Source organism: Neofelis nebulosa, chromosome 11, assembly GCF_028018385.1.
Source record: "Neofelis nebulosa isolate mNeoNeb1 chromosome 11, mNeoNeb1.pri, whole genome shotgun sequence".
Lineage (NCBI taxonomy): Eukaryota > Metazoa > Chordata > Mammalia > Carnivora > Felidae > Neofelis > Neofelis nebulosa.
The window spans coordinates 54434247-54456139 of NC_080792.1; the positions used below are offsets into that span (position 1 = coordinate 54434247).

The following is a 21893-nucleotide window of genomic DNA, read 5'->3' on the forward strand; positions in this document are numbered from 1 at the left end:
CATGAGATCATCTGGCGTGAAATAAAGTGTTTCTTTTTCTGTGCAGTGATTGCATAAGCCAAATATGGCAGAGCGACCTACACGATAATTTTCGGCCTATGGATCTGATTTTTTACAAGCCTCACCACACACCCCTCACAGAGGGTTCTTGTTTTTGGTGGATTTGTTTCACCTTCTTTATGAAAGCCTTCAAGAGAAGGCAGCAAGCAGGAAAATCAGCTATTTATAGGCTTTTTTTTTGACGAAAAGTGTCTGCTCAGCGTGCCATGGAACACTTCCAAGCGGTGGGAGAACAGGAAACTATCTAAAATCAACTAGAAGGCTGGAGGAGTGTTACGGGGGAAAGATTCTTACAGGGGAATCATTTTCAGAAAGCTTAGGTTTCATTTGCAAACAAATGACAGTTACTTTCACCGACACCCCCTGAGTTACCAAAGAGCCCGCTAAACTTGTACTAGTTGAAGAAAGAAGAAGACGAAGAAAAGACATGACTTCTCCAGAGATTTTAAGCAGCTGGGATCTTTAATGGAACTTAAAAGGAGCGCCACTCTCTGTATCCATTTACTGCCGGAGGGGCCACGGGTCAGACCAGTGTGCATGTAGAACAGTTTTGCTGGTAGGTGGCCTATGTGTAGCTGGCTTCAGAGGGTGGGGAGGATTAATCTGGGACTTTGGGCATGAGCAAGGAAGACAGACGGACCAGGGCCTGTTGTCACTGCTAGCAGTCGTGGAGGAACTCCCACTTCTCAAAGTTGCTCTGCTGGGAACACTCCTCGGAAAACCCGGATGAGTCGTTACGGGAGGCAAGTGGCTAGAGCCCCCTCGTAGACAAGCTTCCACAGCCATTGCTGTGAATGAAACTCGTCCTGTTGAGTTAGCCAAAGCTGCCCGGAATTAGGCGGTCTTGACAGACTTAAGACACGAAAGCAAAAGCAGGTCTTCTCTGAAGCACCTAAAGCTTCGGGAAGCCAGAGGAAATGCGTTCCGTTGGCAAATATAAGCCATGGGAAAACCTGACCCGCTGAGGCTGGGCTATCAAAAGATTAACCCTTGGTGATCTTTTCATCTGCAGGCAAAAGCCTCACGTGTTTCATTGGAACACGGGTGAAGAAGCCTTAAACGTCCACTGGGACACTGGGAGAGGGCTTTCCTTTACCAGGAAATCAGATATGCTCGTCCTAACCCTGGTTTAATAAAAGTTGGGTGAGGCTAAATAGAAGACAGTGGTGTGGTACGGGGAACCCATGAAGAAGCCGTGAAGCATTTTGATATCTGAAGGTCTGGAAACTCAAAACATTTCACACTATTTTTCCCACATTAGAAATTAATTTTTTCCCGAAGACCTGAACAAACATAGGACTCATATCATTAGGCCCATTTTACAGACACAGAAATGGAAGTACGGATGAAGGGAGACCAAAATCATGTTGGAAGTCAGCAGCAATGGTAACATTAATGGAACGCCCGAAGCCCGTGTTTTCATCTGTTAGACTCTACTGCCCCCTTCAGTAAATAAGATGATAAATGTAGGCTGATCGTTCCCTAGAGTCGGGTTAAAGTGTGGCTCTTAGGTTGATCTCTGTGTGGGAATCACCCAGCACTATAGAATCAAACCCTCTCGGGTTGACGTCAGAAATCTTTATTTTATAGACACTTTAAAGGTGATTCTTGCGCACACAAAGTTAAGGAAACATTGCCCTAAATACTCAACGATGGGGCAAGTGGCTACATGTATATATGATTCTATACATATGGCCACAGCTTTGTTAACAATTTTTTTAATGTTTATTTAGTTTTCAGAGAGGGATACAGAGTGCGAGTGGGCGGTGGTGGCAGAGAGAGAGGGAGACACAGAACCTGAAGGAGGCTCTAGGCTCTGGGCTGTCAGCACAGAGACGGATGTGGGGCTCGAACTCGTGAACTGTGAGATCATGACCTGAGCCGAAGTTGGACGCTTCGCTGACGGAGCCACCCAGGCGCCCCTAGGGTAACAATTTTCATACTAGGGAAGGTAAGGTGGGAAGTGTGGGATGCTTGCTACCAAGATAGTGTAAGACACCAGAGAGAAGTACGTTGGGCTCCGAGTCCCAGGGCTCTGAGTGTAGTGCTTAAAGATTACATATCCAAACATGGGGCATGTCTGCCCCATTTGCCCTCCTTTGCTACATGAGTCACTCATAATGAAACCACAGAGACGCAGGAGGGACCAATGGGGATAATAGGAGAAACAGACCTATTTCTATTTGTTAGAAATTAAAAATATACCACTCTGCCCTTTGTAACCACAGAATTACAAATTGCAGGTAATTATTTAGTTACCAACAGTTTTCATCACTTGTAAATCTTTTAAGCCACAAACATGATTCGGATCTCACTTTGAGATCAGTTCTTTTTTCCCTTTGCCTCCTTGGGCCTTGACCTCACTGCCTTAAAAGGATGTAGGAAGGATGGATAAGCTATTCTTTGAAAGGGGCCTTAAAGGTTTTCACAGATGTGTGAAACATCATGGGAAAAAGAACAGGGCTGTCGCTGGGCAGTGAGCCTGCTGGTCTCAGTCCCCTACCGACAAGATGACTGATCTTATATCAGTCAAGGTGTCTCCCTAAGGTTTATTTTTGTCATTTTTAGAAAGAGTGACTTCGACTAAATACTCTCAAAGAGTTCTTCCATATGGTGATTGTTAGATGAGAAATACGTCGATAGGAAGATGCTATGTCCGCCTTTCAGGAAGAAGTTTTAAAGGAGAAGGTCTACCAGATGGCCTTCCAAAAGGGGTTCTAAAATGCTAAAACTATCATTTTTCTGAAAAACAAAAAACAAAACCTGCTCGATTCTTTACCTACCTTAAGGTTTTAGGGACCGTAGGGTAAAATTCGGGAGGAGTTACACAATTCTGAAGGTCTATATTAAACAGTGGAAGGAAAAAGAAAAAAACAAGTGGAGAAATTGTTTCCTTTCATTGTTGTTGGATGTCTCTGTAGGAAAGGTTTTTACCCTCATACCAGTGAAGCAAGACATCCCTAACTGGTTTTTACTAATGGTCCGAGGTGAAGTTCAATATAATCATTGCAAAGGCAAAATAATGAGTTTTCTAGTGAGAGCTTTGGGAAAGCTGATCCCCCACTCTGTAGTCATTCTTATATGGATATCGTGAAATTGTGTGTTTAAAATGGATCTTATGTCATGAATCAGAGATCAGAGAAAGCATACACATATAAATGCAAATTTTGAAGTATGAGTCCAGGGATGTTTATGCAGATGCAATGTGTTATGTGTGGACCTGTACACATGCATACTACAGACAGTAACTCTGGACTCCACATAATTCTGCTTCATAGACAGTTCTGTGATATCAAAAGACTGAATCTGTGGGAAATTTCCTAGTTCCGTGAGAACAACGAGTAGAAACTTCGCCTGAGAGAATAGTGACTTAATGTACACGAAAGAAAAGACCTACCTGTCTAGAAAACTCATTTTGCAAATGTAATTAGAAGTCTCTTTATCTTGGAAATGGAAACAAGGTAGGGCATGTTGCTTAACTTTAGGGAAAAAAAAAAAACACGTCAGTTTTTAAAGATAGTTTTATATATTCTTACACTGAAAAGACCAGAGAATCAGAATTTCTTTGGCCATCAGTGTTCTCCAAGGGGGGTGGGGGAAGAGTTAAAAAAAATACCAGAAACAAATAATTGGTCAGAAGCAACAGAAGGAGTGAGACCATATGCTTCTCCTTACACTGTATTCCCTCCTTTACCTTTGTTAATTGTATAACAGCAGTGAATTCATTCTTATATGTTTATCTTTTAGCTAGAGAGAGGACTGGGTTGAGGGAGACTAAACATTCATTGAGAAAAATTAGAGCACACCCCCCCCCCCACCCCCATTGCAGTTTCAGTCTAAGAATTTATAAAAAACATTTAAATATGCATTTACAAAAATAAAGTAAAAAAATGTTCCCTGTTCCATAATGCGTGCTCCAAGTGGCAGTTACCAGGGGCAGAACCTAATGAGAGGGGATGGTCAAGATGATCTTGAGAAGCGGGTAAATGAGCTCTGGATGGGAAGTTATACAGCCATGTTATTTTTATCCAGTGGGAAAGGTTATGGGTTCAAAGGTTCAAATGAGTAATAAAAATCAGTGAGGTCACATAACTCTTCATGGCTATCATTAATAGTAACCTGGTTTTACCTGAAAAGGCCAATTTTAATTTTTCTCTGCCAAGCTACCCCCTGGCAAATGACAGAAAAAAATCTGACCAAGAGGTATTATAGTTTGAACCACGTGAAGCTTCTGGGTTTCAGTTGTTTAGACCTATAAAGATGGAATTTCTCCATGATTCAGTGGGCACAATAACCTGCTAAGAGAGGTTGTTGCCTTTGAACTTAAAGCAAAATGGTTAAAACCTAATCTAATCACCAAATCAAAGCCAGCTTGGTAATATTGCATGTATTTTTTAGTAGTCCCTATAAAATCTCAAACAAAAGACCAATGTGTTCTACCACTCACAAATCACCGTTCCTGTAAAGTTGTATAAAGCTATGATCTCAAGGAGACAAGAGATTATGGATGAATCTTTCTGTACAGAATATGAGTGATTACTTTGAGTTTTTGCCATCAATTTGCTTCCAAGCAACCTGTTTTCTAAGGAGGATAGAGAATGAGGAAAAAAAGTCCACTGGCCACTAAGAGATCCAGGGCTAGTTTTTCTCTTATTTTGTGCTAACCAGAGGTATGCCTTCCTTTATTAGATTGGACTCTGATTGGAAAACATGTCTCGTGAAACCTTTGATTATGCTAACAAAGCACCTTAGAATAGTGAAATCGCAATCCAAGAATCATGAAGTTTCCTTAACAGCTTTCAGGAGGGATTTCCTATTTCTTTTTTTGAGCTTCCTTCGACTACCACTGACTCTTCTCTCACAGTGCTTTGCCAATTGTCTCCCCCACATCTCCACTATTATTTGGATATGGGCAATAGTGAGAATTAGACTCAGAGAATTACCAGGATTCTGCTAGCTGCACACTTTATTCTACGGTCAAAGTTAGGATCAGACAGGAGCAACCTTATTTTTCCATTAACAAAGAGGACACCTTTACTAAGATCAGTAAAAAACAGGGAGAAGACTGTGCAAGCCAAGTAGGAGATACATTCAAGAATCTTGACACTCCTTGCTGGATTATTAAGGCCATTTAAATTAAAAATAAAGAAAATTATCAGTTCATGTAGTTGACAGGTTTTGTTTTTTTTTTAAAAAAGGCAGCAAGAAACATTACAGTAACCAAGTAACCAAAGTCACTAGCAGAATTGCTCAACACTGTCACACACTTAATATAAAGTAGTTTTAATTGATTTAATATAATTTAAATTGTTCCAAAACAAAAGGAAAGAAAACCTCAGCCGGGGAAGGAAAACTCCCACTAGGCAAAGACTGACATAATCTTGAACAAAATTTCGAAAATTAGTTGTACTTGCACTGAAAAAAATCCTGGGTTCATGCTTGTTCTGAATGATTCTTCAGTGGTTTTTTTTTTTTTTGTTTTGTTTTTTTTGTGGAGTCTAATTTAACCAACAGATAAAAAAGAAAGAAGGAAAGAAAGAAGGAAGGAGGGAAGGAAGGAGGGAGGGAAGAAAGGAAGGAAGGAAAGGAAGAAGGAAAGAAAGAAAAAAAGAAAGAAAGAAAGAAAAGGAAAAAAAAAACAAAAACAAAAGCAAAAAACTCCAACCATCCAGAAATTTTAATTTTGCAAAGGAACAGTAAGCATTTAGGATCCTTGCCTGGAAAACAACCGATCACCTTTCAATCACTAGCCATGCAATGTCCTCTAATAGAACCTAGCACCTTAGATCAACTGTGTCAATGAAAGATTTTACGAAGCCTCTGTGACACAGATTTGTCAGGTATCCAATATCTCAACCTGTTTCTTACCATCTCTACATGCATTAATTTATTAGCTCTTTCAGTCTTTCTAGCTACTATTTACAGAAGAAATAAATGAACAAAAACTATCCCCCACCCCCCACCCTGGCAAAACCCCCACTCAAACCAAAAACACACTCTCACCGAATACAAAGTAATAAAAGAGTTGTACCCAAACCTGGTCAGTCCTTCCATTTCTTGAAACTTGCACACAAACTGAAGAAACCCACTCAGCCTTAAAAAGGTCGATCATTTCTCTCTCCTAAAATTTCATCTCTGAGAGTGGCTTTCTTTCTCCGTCTCTGTCTTGCTCTCTCTCTCCCTCTCTCTCTCTCTGTGTCTGTACTTCTACCGGGGAGAGCGTTTTGTTTCCCTTTTCCTGTTTCTGCTGCTGGATGAATGCAAAATACATGATTGAAGGGATTTTTTTTTTTTTTCAGGTTAACAGTTGGAAATCTAAAATCTTGCTCTTCTGAATGGCTTTATATGCTAGTCACTCAACACTTAACGTTCGCATAAAGAAGCATATACAGAACCAAGAATCCTGCTTTTCTAAGGCAAAACAAAACAACCACAAAAACTCCTTTTATTCCTTTGAGCCCATTCTTATTTTATTTACTTAACTATTAGCACTTACCCGGAGATGTGCCATAAATGCTCTATTCCAAATGTATAAAAGCCAACCACATCTCAACTGAGAATTAAACAGTTTTAATGTCTTCAAATCCATGTCCCAGCTCCAAACCCTGATACAGTCACTGGCAGCGGTACAAGATTCTAAACAGCAGACATCTGATTCTTGACATTTAAAAATAACAATATTGGGGGGAAAGAAAAGGGAGTCTTTTTTTTTTTTATTAACTACAAACAGCTTGTGAGTGAGCACATACCACAATCGACTGTATTAACCGGGTCTTGCAATAATTTCAAGCTACAGGACTTTATTTCTAAATCCACGTCAGACATAGGCCAAATACCTACAGACTTCTCACTTTCTGTATAACCGTGGCAATGGCCGAAGTTAAATTAATTTCAAGAGATAGTTTTATAAGGAGAAAATCAGGGCTTTGCTAGTATTTACATTCTATTAGTGGTGAATACTGATTTAACTTTTGTGCAGTCTTGAATCCAATTGGGGACATATCAATCATTCTGTCGCTTGTCTAAGATGGGTCACATTTCATGTACGTGTATTCTCAACTGTAGGCACAAATAACAAGTCAAAGGAACACATACATTTGCTACAGAAGAAAACAGGTAATAAAATGAAAATAAAACGCATTTCTTTCGGTTTCTGGAGCACATTTTAGACTTAGATCTGGGATCAAGTCTTAGCTCTTTTACTCACTATCTAAGCATTGCTTGGTAAGTGATTTAATCTTTCATGCCTTAGTTTAGTCATCTGTAAAACTGGAGTAAATAGTAATTAATACGTTACAAAGTTATTTCAGGTACTAAATGAGATACTGTGTCGTTTCTGGCACACAACAGGTATTTGATATATGCCACTTCCTCCCTCTGTTTTATATCTGGAAGGGGTAGGGGTTCGACACGGTAACTAGAAAAATCCAGGCTATGAAGCCAGATGAATCTGTTCTGACCCTCCATGTTGTCGCATACTGTGTGTCGGTAGGTAAATTACTTAACCTGATTTACTAAATCTCAGTCTCTTCAACTGTAAAATACCACACAGAGTTTGACAGGGCAAATGAGATAATATTGGGAAAACATGTACGTTTGGTAGGTATTTATTAAATGAGAGTTTCCAGGCCTCATAACTCTTAAAAGTCACTCTCGTGAGTACTCTTCATATGTAACTAAGGAGTTTAAAAATGTGAACTCAGATCACAGATCTTCTAGACCAAATGCCTCATGTTATGGCAGCGGAAGGAGACCCAGAGAGCTGAGATGATAATTCCAAGCCATATCACTAGGTAGTAAGTGATCACTAACTGGTTAGTGGCAAACAGGGACTAGAACATAGACCCTCTCCTTTGAAGTTCAATGCTTTGTCCACTAAACTTTGTGAGGCTGAAGTCAGACACATCTGTAGATCCAGTTTCAATATTAGTTGGTAATTAAGACAATACAACTGGAAAGAACACCCCCCCACCCCCTACACACACACACACACACACACACACACACACACACACTTTTCTTTATTTCCCCAAATTTGTTTCTAAGAATGAGCTCGTCAATGAAATTATTCCAGGGGAACTGGCAGGGTCTGGCTACACCTGTCTTTCTGAGAAAAGCTCCAGCGGGACTGCAGAGTCTCTGTTTCCTCTAAAGCAAGGAGAGAGACGGAGAGAATGTCCAGCTCGGGGAGTTTCCTGTTCTCCTTCCTCCCCCTGTGAATGTCCAGCTCCTTCTTCTCCTTCTTCACAGGAACCCTTTAATTTTTGGCACACTGGCTGGGAAGAACATGCTGTTCTACATTTAGTTTATCTGCCAGGCACACTACCTGCTCACACTGAATTTTTTTTCCAGTCTGAAAGTTTCACACAGAATAAGAACTCAACAAATGTCAATATTTATTAAAGAAGTTGTGCTTTTGAGCTCAGTTTATATTTAAAGGGTTTACCTAGCTTGGTTCAGCATTAATTATTGCCCAATGTAGGATAGAAAATATTAATATTTTTCAGTCTTCCAATAACTTCAGAATTAAAAACAAAGGTCCTCTGGGTAACAAAGTCAGATTAGCTGTTGCTCTGGGGACGAAGGGAAGGAAATGGGATTGGGGAAGGTATATATGTGATCCATTGTAATTAATGTTTTATTTCTCTAGTTGGGTTATGTATGACTGAGCATTTGTTTTCTTATTATTTTTCTTTATACCTCTCTATAAGCCTCAAACATTTCACTATAAAACCGGCTTAGAATAAGGTAAATAACTTCAAAATAGAATTTCCAAATCTTTCTAATATGAGATGTGATAATGCTATGATACTAAATCTCATACTTAAATCTTTAAGCTTTCATTCTCATTTTATGGAAAAGCTTTTAGTCATAATATGTTTACCCTACAGACTTTCTGTCTCCTGTTCACCATTTTCATGCCCTTGATTCCAGGGAAAGAGCTATTTTGCATGAAGTAGAGATAAGCCTAACTCTTGGGTCTTCAACATATTGGCCATGAGGCTTTAAATCACTTGATATTTCTAAATGTTTCCTCTCTTGTAAAAACAGAATATTATTATATCAAGCTCTCAGGATTATTTTGAAAATTCAATGGAACAACAAATGTGGAACATTTGCTACAGTATCTGGTACACAGTAGATTTTCAATCAAAATCAGTTTCCTTCTTTCTTTCCTTATCCTTCCACTTTTCACCACTACTGGAGCATTTACCCATCCTTTCTTCAGGACAGATGTTCTAGTCAAAATACTTTATTCTAGGTGGTGGGTAAGATTGTCACGGTCATTTCTATCAATTAAGTGACTTGGATTTGATCCTACCTCTAAACGAACAGTATAACAGTATAACCCACTAGGCCTTTACCTCTCTTTGAATCTAGTTTTTTATATGCTGAATGAGGAGGTTGGATCAGATGTACTGTTTAGCTCTGAAATTCCATGAATAGTTCTTGATGACTTAACTCATCCAGCAACATTATAGTAAATGAGGCAATACCTCATTTACTTTCAGTGGGAGAAACTGACCACGTGATTGTGTGCTCTTTGTGAAAACACCCACACGTTGGTGGCTTCTGAACGCTGGGATGTCCTTGCCCAGTGACTGCCAGGCTGGCATATTCACAGGGCTTGGTAGAGGCATTCTCAAGGCAGCCAGGTTTGCAAGGAGGAATTCAGAGAGCAAAAAGTTGAATTTCTCAGTGGAAGACTGTTTTTCTTGCATTTCTTCTTCAGATGAGAGTGGGAACTGATTATGTCCTGCCTTTGTAGTCCAGGAAAAAGTTTTTTAAAAAGATGGGCATCCCAGGAGATGAGAGAGGAAAAAAAAAAGACACCGTGAAAAGGAAAAATCAGAGGGTCCTTCTTAGGGAGGGTTATATCTTGGGAAAAATGACAATACTAGATAGAGGGGTGGGGGCGGGGGAGAGATAAAGACTCCATGTAGATTCCGTGAATGGAAGGGTAGTAGGAAAGAAGAAAAGGAGCGGGTTGCCTTGGATCTGTACATGTGTGGGATTCACACGCTGACACTAATTGCATTTTATTGTGTGGATGCTTTCCCCCGCTTTTCCTTTTCTTCTCTGTCGTCCCGGGTCTCTGCAGGTGCACTTGTCAGGTCCCCAAACTGGCTCTATCTCTACCTCCTCAGCACCCAGGGCATTATCCCGATTCCCTGTGCTCCGGGGGTGGGAGTGTGGTTAGTGTTGGCGGTGGTGCTAACAATTGTGATGGTGAAGATACAGATCAAGATTCCCCAATAGCTTAAGGCAGAATTTAACAATAATAATAATAATAAAAAAAAAAACCCAAAAAAAACAACCCAAAACCCAACACAAAACCTCTCGATAGATCCTATTAAACTCTTTCCAGAATTTAAAAGATCATTGTCGACTTTTGTAAAAAGGTGGATTTATTTTAAAATTCTGGGTGGACTCCCCCTTCCTCTGCTCCCTATCCCATGTTCTCCGAGACAAAAGAGGAACCCGAATCATTAAGAACTCCGCGCCTTTCTGCAGGCGTGCTTTTCTAGAGCAGTTTTCTATCTCAAGATAACTGGATGAAGTCGGTGGCAGTTTTGTTTCCTGAGAGGAGCAGTTGGCCAGAGAAATGCCTCACAATTTGCTCAGGCTCATGCAGACAAGACTAGGACCCAGGAGAAAACAACACACAATCAGCCGGTACAATTTCTAAGCACCCATCACTCGACATAAATGGTACCTGAAGGTACTGGCAGGAGCGCTCTTGCTGACAGGACTCTGACTTCACCATGGCCTGGTCCATGTTAACCGACGCTTTCTGGTACACCTCCCTGGCGCGGCTCACGGTCAGGGTGGAGGACCAGGCGCTCTTCTTCAGGAGCGGCGCGTCCAGGTTGACGGGCAGGTTGGCACAGGTGGAGCACTTGACGTCGTTGTTACTCCGGGAGGCCTTGACCGCCTGCTCGCTGATGGTGTTGTAGGCCTCCATGAAGTACTGCGAGGCCGAGCGGTCGGGGCACCTGCCCATGGTCATCACTCCCGAGGGCGCGTGGTAGATGCACACGTCGCCGTCCAGGTTGTCGTCGGAGCTCCACCAGCCCGGGGAGGCGTTGGCGCGGGCCTTGGGGTCGGCGCGCCGCTCCTTGCTCTTGCTGCGCTTGCCGTACCTCCCCGTCTGCGCCTCGTCGGGGCTGGCTTTGCCCCCGTTGACGCTGCCCTTGGACGGCCCCTCCAGGGAGTGCGACTTGGTGAAGAGCTTCTGGACCGAGTGGACCAGGTGGCGGATGCGGCCGGGGCTGTCGCTGCGGTGCTCCACGGCCGTGCGCTTGTACTGCAGCGTGTGGTAGCCATCCCGGCTGAGCGGCAGCTGCCTCTCGAACTGGTCCAGGAGGTTGGCGGGGATGCGGTTGGCCTTGGTGGCCAGCGTGCGGGGCACCAGGGCGCACTCGTCCTTCAGCTCCTGCTGCGAGGTGTAGTGCCTGCGCGGGAAGGTGCTGCTGGCCAGCGGGTCGCTGAACGGGCCCACGCACTCGGCCTGGAAGGAGTTCCGCTGAGTGTAGTAGGGGTGGTCGGCCGGGTGGTGCTCCAGCGGGCTCAGCAGGTAGGGCTTGCGGTCCGAGTGGTGCGACAGTGAGTCGCAGGCCGCGTCGCAGGTGACCCCGTGGTGGTGGCTGCGGCTGCCCGATAACCCTTTCATTGCTGATGGGCTGCAGCCTCGGGGGTCATGGACACCCCGTGGTTAGGTTCCACACCCCGTCTTGCGCAGAGACCTGGGGGCAAGGAAGAACAAGAGAGGGCAAAGGGTTAACGCTTGGGTCGGTGAGGAGATGCGGCTCTTTTGAGCGCCCTGCTACTGGGTTGGTTTTCTGGCAGAAGAACTCATCACTGTCCTTGAAAGCCGCTTTAATGCCTTGTTGGAAAGGCTCGAGCATCGGTGTAGGGCAGGGAGAGCCAACTGCAGTCAGGGACCCGGAGGGGGGGGGGGGGGGTGAAAGCTAGTAAACCCGGAAAAGGAACCTATGAAAATGCTAAATGGTTTTAAAATTATTGGAAAGCACCCCCCCTCCCTCCAGGATTCCAGTAACTGGAGATATCTTTCCTTGGCTTCTCTGGGTTTCGTCTTAACTGTCTGTTAATTGTGAAGCGTGAACACCCGAAGGGCTCAGTTTCTCTGGGAAGCCTTTGCTGATACCCCTTGCAGAGAGAATTAGTTCCCCTCTGTGTTTCCATGGCATCTATAACGCCACTCTCTCAGCTCCTATGCAATCGTTTGTCTCGGGCATTCACCTGCTACTTTAGTTCCTTCCTCGCAGGCCTGCTTACCTCTCAGTCACCTTTCTAGCCCCCTACCTAGCCCCAAGCCGGCTCTGTAAACACACAGTAAGCGCTCCATTAATGTAAGTAAGATAAATGTGGGCGGAAAAAAAAATAAGAGAAGCCACTGGCCCCTTATAACTTGGGGGCGTATCTTTCGATCTTCTGTCACGTGCTTTCTGGTTAGAGTTCTGTAGTAACAATCACAGCTCACAAATACCGCCTGTGCCCCACCCCCCCCAAACCCAAACACCACAGTAATTAGAATGGAAAACAGTAATGGTGACAGATAAATCAGAGCTGTAGAGGAAAATCTGCCTTTGTATTAAAAAAAATTTTTTTTGGTGTTTATTTATTTATTTTGGGATAGAGAGAGAGTGAGCAGGGGAGGGGCGGAGAGAGAAAGAGAGAGAGAGAATCCCAAGCCGGCTCCATACTGTTAGCACAGAGCTCGACGTAGGGCTCGATCCCACGAACCGTGAGATCATGACCTGGGCTGAAATCGAGAGTCGGGCGCTTAACTGACTAAGCCACCCGGGCGCCCGTGCCCCTGTATTTCTGTCATTAGAGGGATCGAGAGCTTCCCATTAACAAACAGAGAGCAGTTGAAGGATAAGCTTGAATTGGCTAGTTTGAATATCATGGCATCGCCTTTTCCTGGTTTGAAGGTTTCTGGTTAAATGTTCACAAGTGATAGTGAGATGGCCAAGGGAAAGGCCCTAGAAATGTTCCCAAGGACACGAAGGACCTGGGCCCGAGGGTCAGCCCTGCTGTTCCACAGGGCAGAGTATTTTCTCTGGGCTCCAACTTCTTTGGTAGTTGACTGAATTCCTATTAACAGCCTGTTTTGTTTGTTTGTTTGTTTTTAAGCTTCTTATAGTACAAAACTTGTCATAATAAGACTTGTCCCGAGAAGCCAGCATGACGATCCAAAATATCACTAATGTCATTTCAGATATTCAGACAGGGAGAGATAAATGGTTTAAGTTAAAAACATCCACAACAAAATAAAACACACACACATGGTCTAATGAAGAAAAATGCACACTTTTGACAGGTAAGGTCTTGTCTATCCCGCGGGCTGTCTGGTATGTGGGAGCTCCCGACAATGTTGAAAATCTCTATCCAGGGTCTAAGCCTCCCCTTTTTTCTCCTCATCTCTCACTTCCTACATAAATGGCCTAGCAAAACTGATGGAGGGTTTTAATCACCAGAGTCTTTTAAAATGGGTTAGCCTACTAAATTATAAGCTCCTTGAGAGTAGGGACTATGTTTTACCCATCCAGTATCCAGCAAATACCTGGCTGATCGTGGGAACTCAGCAAAATATTTATTCGATGAATTACTGCATCAATGCATCAATGCAAAATTTCTCGGTGTGGCCCAGACTGTGATTCGAGTCATGTGTACTGAGTGGAAATATGACTTGCAGCAAGGGAAGGGTCACTCTCAGGGAAGGGCCCATCTCATGGGCATTCTGGGGACCGGTGGTCTCAGAGTTTGGGAGGAGGCAGGCAGGTGAATATGCCTTCTGCTGCTGTGAGCCTTTGACTGTTGACCCTCCACAGCCCAGCAGAGAACACCCCACCTCTGGAAATTCTACCTGCTGTGAAGGCAAAGCTGAGGGGCCTGCCCAGCCCTGCCGATTACAGGATGCCTAGATAGAAGACAGTCTGTCTGAAGGACAGAAAGAAACTGACACCTGAAGAGACAAAAAGGAAAGAAGGACCCATGATACTTGTGTGTCAGGAAGAGCCTGGAAATCAAAACTTGTCCACTGAAGAGAGACTAGTGAAGGAGATTGCTGCATAAGACACTTTGGGCTGCTTTGTATGACGTTATGATCCTACGATCAGGTTGTGGCAAAGAGGGATTTAAGAGGGTTAAATACATGTTTTTGGCAAAACAGCGGTACTGACTAATTTAGATGGAAAAATCCATTGCATGAGGGAGTCTCTCTCTACAAAGCAGGTCCTGTTGAAGACATTTTTGCCTTTTAAATATGAACTTAAAGATTAAAAAAACAAAAATAACAGCCCAGGAGGGTTATAGTCACATAAAAAGTCTTATGATTACACATAATAGAATCTCAATATATAAAATAATAATGAAATGATGCCTCAGAATTTCCTTCTGAAGCAGGCGGGTCTTGGGTAGATACTTTCTGCTAAGTAAAATGTGAAACTGGCAAGAGCTGAAAACATAAATTATATACATTTACTCTAAAATGAACAGAATTATTTGAATTCTTATTCAATATTTTGTTATTTTTAATATGCCCACAGCATTTTACATAAGATGATGTTACCGGAGGACAGGCAGAGGGAATGAAGAGATTTTGCAAAACCATTAATGAAGAATTAAATGATGTAACCAATGATAATATTTGTAAATTCAACATACACAGCATGATTTTTACTAAAATGGAAGTGAGTTATTTTCAGGATAGAGTCAAACACTTACATTTTCTCAGAGGGTAATAAATTGCATCAAGGATAAGTAAGTAAGTTAGCTTTCCTCCTTCTTAATATTTGTAAAAGGATACTGAGATCTTAATCCCCTTTCTCTGTGATATGGGCAAATCAGGCCATGAAAAAATGGCAATAAGCAATCATAAACATTTCTAAGTGCTCAATCTATCTTTCTGGTCGAGGCCAAATAAACAACTTCACACCCTGGCACAGATTAAATATGGAAAAATATCTGTTTTATTTTTTGATAGAGAATCTTACATTCTCTTCTATTCTCCTGTCATTTAAAAAGGACGATTGATCAATTTGTGATTATAAAGTAAAGCAACCACTGCTAGGAATTTACCCAAGTGGTACAGGAGTGCTGATGCATAGGGGCACTTGTACCCCAATGTTTATAGCAGCACTCTCAACAACAGCTAAATTATGGAAAGAGCCTAAATGTCCATCAACTGATGAATGGATAAAGAAATTGTGGTTTATATACACAATGGAATACTACATGGCACTGAGAAAAGAATGAAATCTGGCCCTTTGTGGCAACGTGGGTGGAACTGGAGAGTGTTATGCTAAGTGAAATAAGTCATACAGAGAAAGACAGATACCATATGTTTTCACTCCTATGTGGATCCTGAGAAACTTAACAGAAGACCATGGGGGAGGGGAAGGAAAAAAAAGTTAGGGAGGGAGGGAGCCAAACCATAAGAGACCCTTAAAAACTGAGAACAATCTGAGGGTTGATGGGGGGTGGGAGGGAGGGGAGGGTGGGTGATGGGCATTGAGGAGGGCACCTGCTGGGATGAGCACTGGGTGTTGTATGGAAACCAATGTGACAATTAATTTCATCTTAAAAAAAAATAAAGTAAAGCAACACATTTGGTGACTTGCGGGGGAGTGGAGACAGATGATCTAAAGCCCTCAGTGGTTCAGCAATTGCTGGGGGCACCTGCTCTTCCTTCTCTCGTTCTTCCTTTTCCTTGCTCTTAAACTCCCTTTCCACACACTTCCTTCTGCCACTTCTTTCTTCCCCTCACCTATTAAGGTTTATAAGTGGCATCCATGGACAATGCTCGCTCCATCCTGCAGTGTAACTGGGAAGAATTAACTGAGCATCCCTCATGCGCAGGCAACTAAGTGCACACAGCAAATCCCTAATGGCCAAAAGGCTTATGATGTGCTCAGAGAGACATGACCTAGCCATGAAAAAAGAGGAATAACCATTCTTATTATCTTCTGTATTCTTGGAAAAGGAAGCTGCTAGGCCCCGAATTAGATTTTAAGTGGCCATAAGAGATTTCTCAAAATAGAAAGGAATATTGCCTTCCATGCCTTCTCTTTTGGAGCGAGGGTGGGGAGTGTAGGTCAATATGCCTCCGTGAGGGTTTCTATGACTACAGTGATCATCTCTCATATATTATTTTTGTTCAGTATGACTTCAAAATTGTGTTTTGTTGTCCTCCTAGGTTTGATTTGACTGTCAGACCGGATGTCCTGATTTTTGACTTGGAGAATTTCTTGACTATATTGGCCACCGTGAGATGAGCTCTGAGTGTGAGAGGCGCCTGGTTTTCACAGAGTTTCACAGAGTTCCCACACCTGGAGCAGAAGCACTGCTGCACCAATGATGACTGAAGCAAGAACGATCCGGCTCCGGAAAGGAAATTCTCAAGTTAGGTAATTTATTAGGCCCGAGGGAAAAACAAACAAACCACGTATTAGAAGATGCTGACAAGGGGAAAACAGTCTTGCAAAGTTGGCAAGTCCCTATTTCATTTTGATTTCTGTGCGTGTCTTTATTTAGAGCTGCTGTTCTTGATTTTTCTTTACATGCAGATAGAAGAACTCGGGGCACCTGAGTGGCTCACTCGGTGGAGCGTCTGACTCTTGATTTCAGCTCAGGTCATGATCCCAGGGTCATGGGATTGAGCCCCATGTCAGAGACTACTTGAGATTCTCTCTCTCTTCCTCCCTCTGTCCCTCTCTCCCACTTGCTCTGTCTCTCTCTCAAATAAATAAGATGAAAAAAAATTTAAAAAAGGAAAAAGAAGAACTAAGTTAAGGGCTTCTATTCTCTCACTCGGGGAAGACTGATAGCCAGGCCATCATGACTCACTTTAGGAAGAGCAATGCTGGGGACCCTGCCCAGGAAAATAGGGAACACTGTGTTCTTGTCTGGGGAGACATCAGGACTGAAGAAATCTCCACAAATCTTTTCAGGGTCAAGTGGCCTTTTTGGCTTTCCTCCATGTGACCTGCCCATGCCAGGCTGTAACCTTCAACGGAAGAGAAAGAAAGGATTCCCTTATGGAAGAGTATAAAGTAGTCGCAGAATAATGACTATGTCTCCCAGTCTCCCTAAGTGTGCAGAGGTGACTAATTCTGGCTATTGGAGTATAATTGGAAACGGCGGAATGTGCAGATTCTGGAAAATGTCTCTAAAGCGAAAGGCATACCCTTCTTTACCCCTTCCTCGGCCAGCCTGCCGACAGGCCGGGAGGCGTAAATTGCTGTGGGAGCACCACAAGATCAAGGGCCTGGCCACAGTGGAGTGCCATTGCAGCCCTGCTCTGCATCTCTATCTTTGTCTCCGCCATTGTTATTTAATTTTCTGACACTGGCATCTAACCTATCTCTAACTGGGATGGGCAGTCAAGGCCAAATGCCGAGGAGCTTTTGTAAGCAATCCTCGTACCCAGGACTTGACTTTACAGGTGGTGGTATTCCACGAGAGCGTCTTAAACCGAGCAGTGACCTGGCCAGCCACGTGCTAAAGATTTCCCTGGCTGGGGCTCGAGGCTATTTAGGGTGGAGAGAGGCAAGAAAAACCTAAAAGAAGCAGTTTGTTCTTGCTGGGGCAGTTCAGGAGGAAGCTGAGAAGGAGGAAAGGGCACCTCCAAGGAGGGTGAGAAGGTGGCCCGCTGGGGCAGTGCCACCCACCGCAGACCTCCTCGCTTGCACGCCTGTGTCTCCTCCACAGTCTAAACACGCAGGGCACTCTTTTGTGCGCAGAGCAAAATCCTATGCGATACGGACGCAGCTGTTTAACAGCAATTTTTTTATTCTGTTAGTAATAAATCCCAATTCTGTGGGGTTTGAGAAGGAAGAACGTTATGAATGCTCAATGGGCTTATGATTTTAAATAAACAGTTGTTTAAAAAAGAAAGTAAGGGAATGGTTCTCACTAATGTACTACTGAGAAACAAAGCCATGCCATTTTGGGGTAAAAGTAAACAGAAAACCGAACAGAGAGGTGTGAGGGTGAGTGAACATTGCCCCAAAGGCCCGCTTTTCAGATACTCTCTGACCTGAAATTGTAGCTGCACAAAACAACTGAATGCCCTTCTCTCAATTTTTCAGACTTGCCTGCTTGAAGATTTGCATGCATTCTATACTTAAAACCATACGAATGCCGTGAGAGCACCTTTGAGTAAGCATGGTTGGAAATACACCAGTTGTATCACTCAGAGTACAATGCTTCGGCATTTTGTGCTAAGCCAGAGAAGCAGAATGTGTTCTGGCTTTTCCATTAATGCTAATTGCTATCCCAATCATCTGCAATTGGATTTTGTTTGTGAATACCTCCTTCAGCCAGTCTGCGTCTCCAAATAAATGCCTTTTGAGCATTTCCCTTTCAAAAGACATGATATTGTACAAAAAACAATACAAAACAAAAAAAGCAACATGTCAAACCTCCTCCCATTTGGTCACAGTAGGTAGTGCAATTACAACGGCCTTTGTCTTCATACAAAGCTTTTAAAAAGTAGTTTCACTTCGACTTTTGAACATGAAAAGGTGGAGGGTGATATTTCTTGAGAAAATGGTTAGTTATCATTAATATTGGTATATATTTATTGCTGGTTGAGTAAAATCTCATAGAACACAGGAGGGGGTTTTTGAGGCAGTGCATTATTATTATTGTTATTTAATTTTTTATTTATTTTTGAAAGAGAGAGAGAGAGAGAGAGAGAGAGAGAGAACGAGCGGGGGAGGGGTAGAGAGAGACAGTGACACAGAATCTGAAGCAGGCTCCAGGCTCTGAGCTGTCAGCACAGAGCCCGATGCAAGGCTCGAAATCACAAACCGTGAGATCATGACCTGAGCTGAAATCGGACGCTTAACTGACTTAGCCACACAGACGCCCCAAGGTAGTACGTGATAACAACCTCACAGCATTGTTTGGGATTGACACAGTTAGGAAGGTGCCTGTTCTGACTCTATGTGACCTTGGAGATGTGCTCTCCATGAAATTGTTCCCATTTGGGTTTCTAGGGGAGGGTATTTCAGCTATACTTACAGATGGAGTCCCCTGGGAGAGAATGTGGTTACTTTCACCCGCCATGGCCAGTAGCTCTTGGGGAGGCACAGTGGGGACACCCTATCTCATGGGAGTAAAACACACGTCTGTAGAGTTTTCAGAGAAGAGCAAAGACCTTTTTTTAAGAGATTAAAAAAAGATGGCAGGAAAAATATGCAAGCCATTGATTAGTGCAGGAGAAACAGGAATGATGACATAATAAAACTATTTAATAGGATATAAAGACAGCCATGATTGGGGTGCCTGGGTGGCTCAGTCGGTTAGGCATCTGACTTTAGCCTAGGTCATGATCCCACACTTTGTGGGTTTGAGCCCCGTGTCTGACAGCTTGGAGCCTGGAGCCTGCTTCAGATTCTGTGTCTCCCTCTCTCTCTGCCCCTCCCCTGCTTGCACTCTGTCTCCCAAAAATAAATAAATATTAAAATAAAAAAAAGACAGCCATGATGGAGAAAGGGAAAAATCCAAAAACAATGACAATCAAAACAGTACAATGCAACTTGAGAAGCAGCAGTAGAAATAGCCTCTGATGAAAACTGGGTTATTTTTGTCCACATCTCTCATAACTAGCTGAATAGTCTTGTGAACATGTACTGGCACATTCTAGACAACTTGCTTCAGAGCCAGACTATATATATTCTTTTACCTGAATCAAAAGTGGTTTTTTTTTCTCATAAATCTCCTTCTTTTAAATGCTGCTGCTTTTCTTACCACGTTCACCCTACAAATCTACCAAGTGCGAAGGCACCAGAAGTACCTGTAGTGGTCCCTTCTGGGGTGGCTGTTGAGCTGACACCTGCTTTGGGGACCGTTTTCGCCCCCTGCCCACAGCCTCTGCTGCTGACGTCCTTGCCAGGAACAGGGAAGGCAATTACTACCTCCTCTGAGCTGATTGAACTGCGTTTGAAGACCCAACTCCGGGGCATCCATGCAGAGGCTTAGCTGAGTTAATCAGATGCTGGCTCCCAGAAATTTAAATGGAAATGTTCCTAGACTCACTGAACCCTGGTGAGCTTATCTGCAAAGTCAAGTAGAGGAAAGGCCAGTATCGGCACCACGGGAAGCCAAAGTCGAGGGCTGTTTGAAACTGTGGGGCAGCAGAGAAAAGGCAGCAGGGGAGGGGGGAGGAGGGGAGGGGAGGAAACAGGCAGAGAGAAGCATACCTGGGCTCCATGTAGCCCCAGGGAAAGAAACGGAGAAGCGGCCCAGCATCTTTCTGAACCTAGTCCGGCCCGGCTCCCTGCCTGGAGTGGCCAGGACCCAGTGGTCTGTGGCAGAACCGTGGCAGGCCCAGAAACGCCTACCTCTCCAAGTACAGAGACCCTCCGGCCCAGCCAGGGAAACCGCAAGCTTACGAGAAGCACCACCAGAGCGCTCAGCGGGCCCCGCTGGGAGTCTCAGAAGCGGCCCCATCGGGATCGGCTGAAGCATCTCGAAATGGCTTTTACCACTTTACGGGTGTATTGGCTCCAACGAACCACGCACGCCCATTCGGAGTTCACGTTCCTTCTTTCAGAACCATTATCAGTGCCTGCACGCACGAGAGAGAGGTGGTCAGCACCACGCGGGTGAGCTGGCCTGTCTCTGCCGCTAACCATTTTGAACGCGGTCCCCAGTGTTTTTCTGCCGGTGGTCTGGCCTTCCCCACCCCTGCAACGCCGGCTGTGGATGGGAATTAGACTCGAACCCGCTCACACACTGCTCCTTCGGCTTCCATTTTCACGTAGCGGTTAAAGTGCCTTATTCTTACTCTTCGTCTATCTAGCGGTAATTAGCATTTATTATCATAATTTATTATTTCATTTTTCATTTATTTATGTTCAGAAATTATCATTTCCTTTTCATTCATTATCATAATTTGTTTTTCGTTTTGGAACCAGTCTCTCCGTCCCCTCTAGAGTTCTGCACCCAATCTTAAATTAAAAATTTTTTTTTTAATGTTTATTTATTTTTGAGACAGAGAGAGACAGAGCATGAACAGGGGAGGGGCAGAGAGAGAGGGAGACACAGAATCGGAAACGGGCTCCAGGCTCTGAGCTGTCAGCACAGAGCCCGACGTGGGGCTCGAACCCACGGACCATGAGATCATGACCTGAGCCAAAGTTAGACGCTTAACTGACTGAGCCACCCAGGCACCCCAATCTTAAATTTTAAACAAACAAACCCATCTCCACTAAACTTTCTGGAAGCACAGTTGCTGTGACAGAGAAGGACCCATGATGACAGTCGCTGTCCCTTGGAGAAAAATCAGTTTTGACGAATAAGGATGTTAACCTGTCAGACAGCAGATGATATATTCTTTCAAGGTATTAGGCATGGAGTCAAATCAAATCTGTGCATGGGGATTTAATTCAACATCTACTTATCAGATAATGATTATTTACATGCAGTACACTGTGTACTCTAAAAAGAATTAAGGAGTCTTATTATTTCCCACCCACAACTTTTATTTTAAAAAGATATTTATTTATTTATTTATTTATTTATTTATGTATTTATTTAGAGCGTGAGCAGGGGAGGGGCAGTGAGAGGGACAGAGAGAGAAAGAGAGAGAGAGAATTTCAAGCAGCCTCCACAGTTAGGGTGGAGCCCCATACCAGGCTCAAACCCACGAACCTTGAGATCATGACCTGAGCCAAAAATCAGGAGTCGGAGGCTTAACTGACTGAACTACCCAGGAGCACCTCCCACCCACGACTTCTATCTCTCGAGTTTCCACATTCTCTTCTCCTCACTTCTGCTCTCTGATAGCTCTCAGG

The 21893-nt window shown here is 43.5% G+C and overlaps 1 protein-coding gene across 20 annotated transcripts in view; it reads right to left on the reverse strand.

Annotated features, from left to right (window-relative positions):
• Positions 1-21893, reverse strand: part of DLGAP1 (DLG associated protein 1) — a 908014-nt gene that overhangs the window by 321287 nt on the left and 564834 nt on the right. For 8 of the 20 annotated variants that reach the window (XM_058692592.1, XM_058692594.1, XM_058692590.1 and 5 more), the window contains exon 4: positions 10778-11807. In XM_058692592.1, the coding sequence (XP_058548575.1) occupies positions 10778-11734 (957 nt within the window). In that variant the 5' untranslated portion in view covers positions 11735-11807. Of the gene's footprint in view, positions 1-6091; positions 6293-6556; positions 6688-10777; positions 11808-21893 lie in introns of those variants that run through there. The other 12 variants (XM_058692607.1, XM_058692602.1, XM_058692599.1 and 9 more) reach the window with 9 other exon arrangements.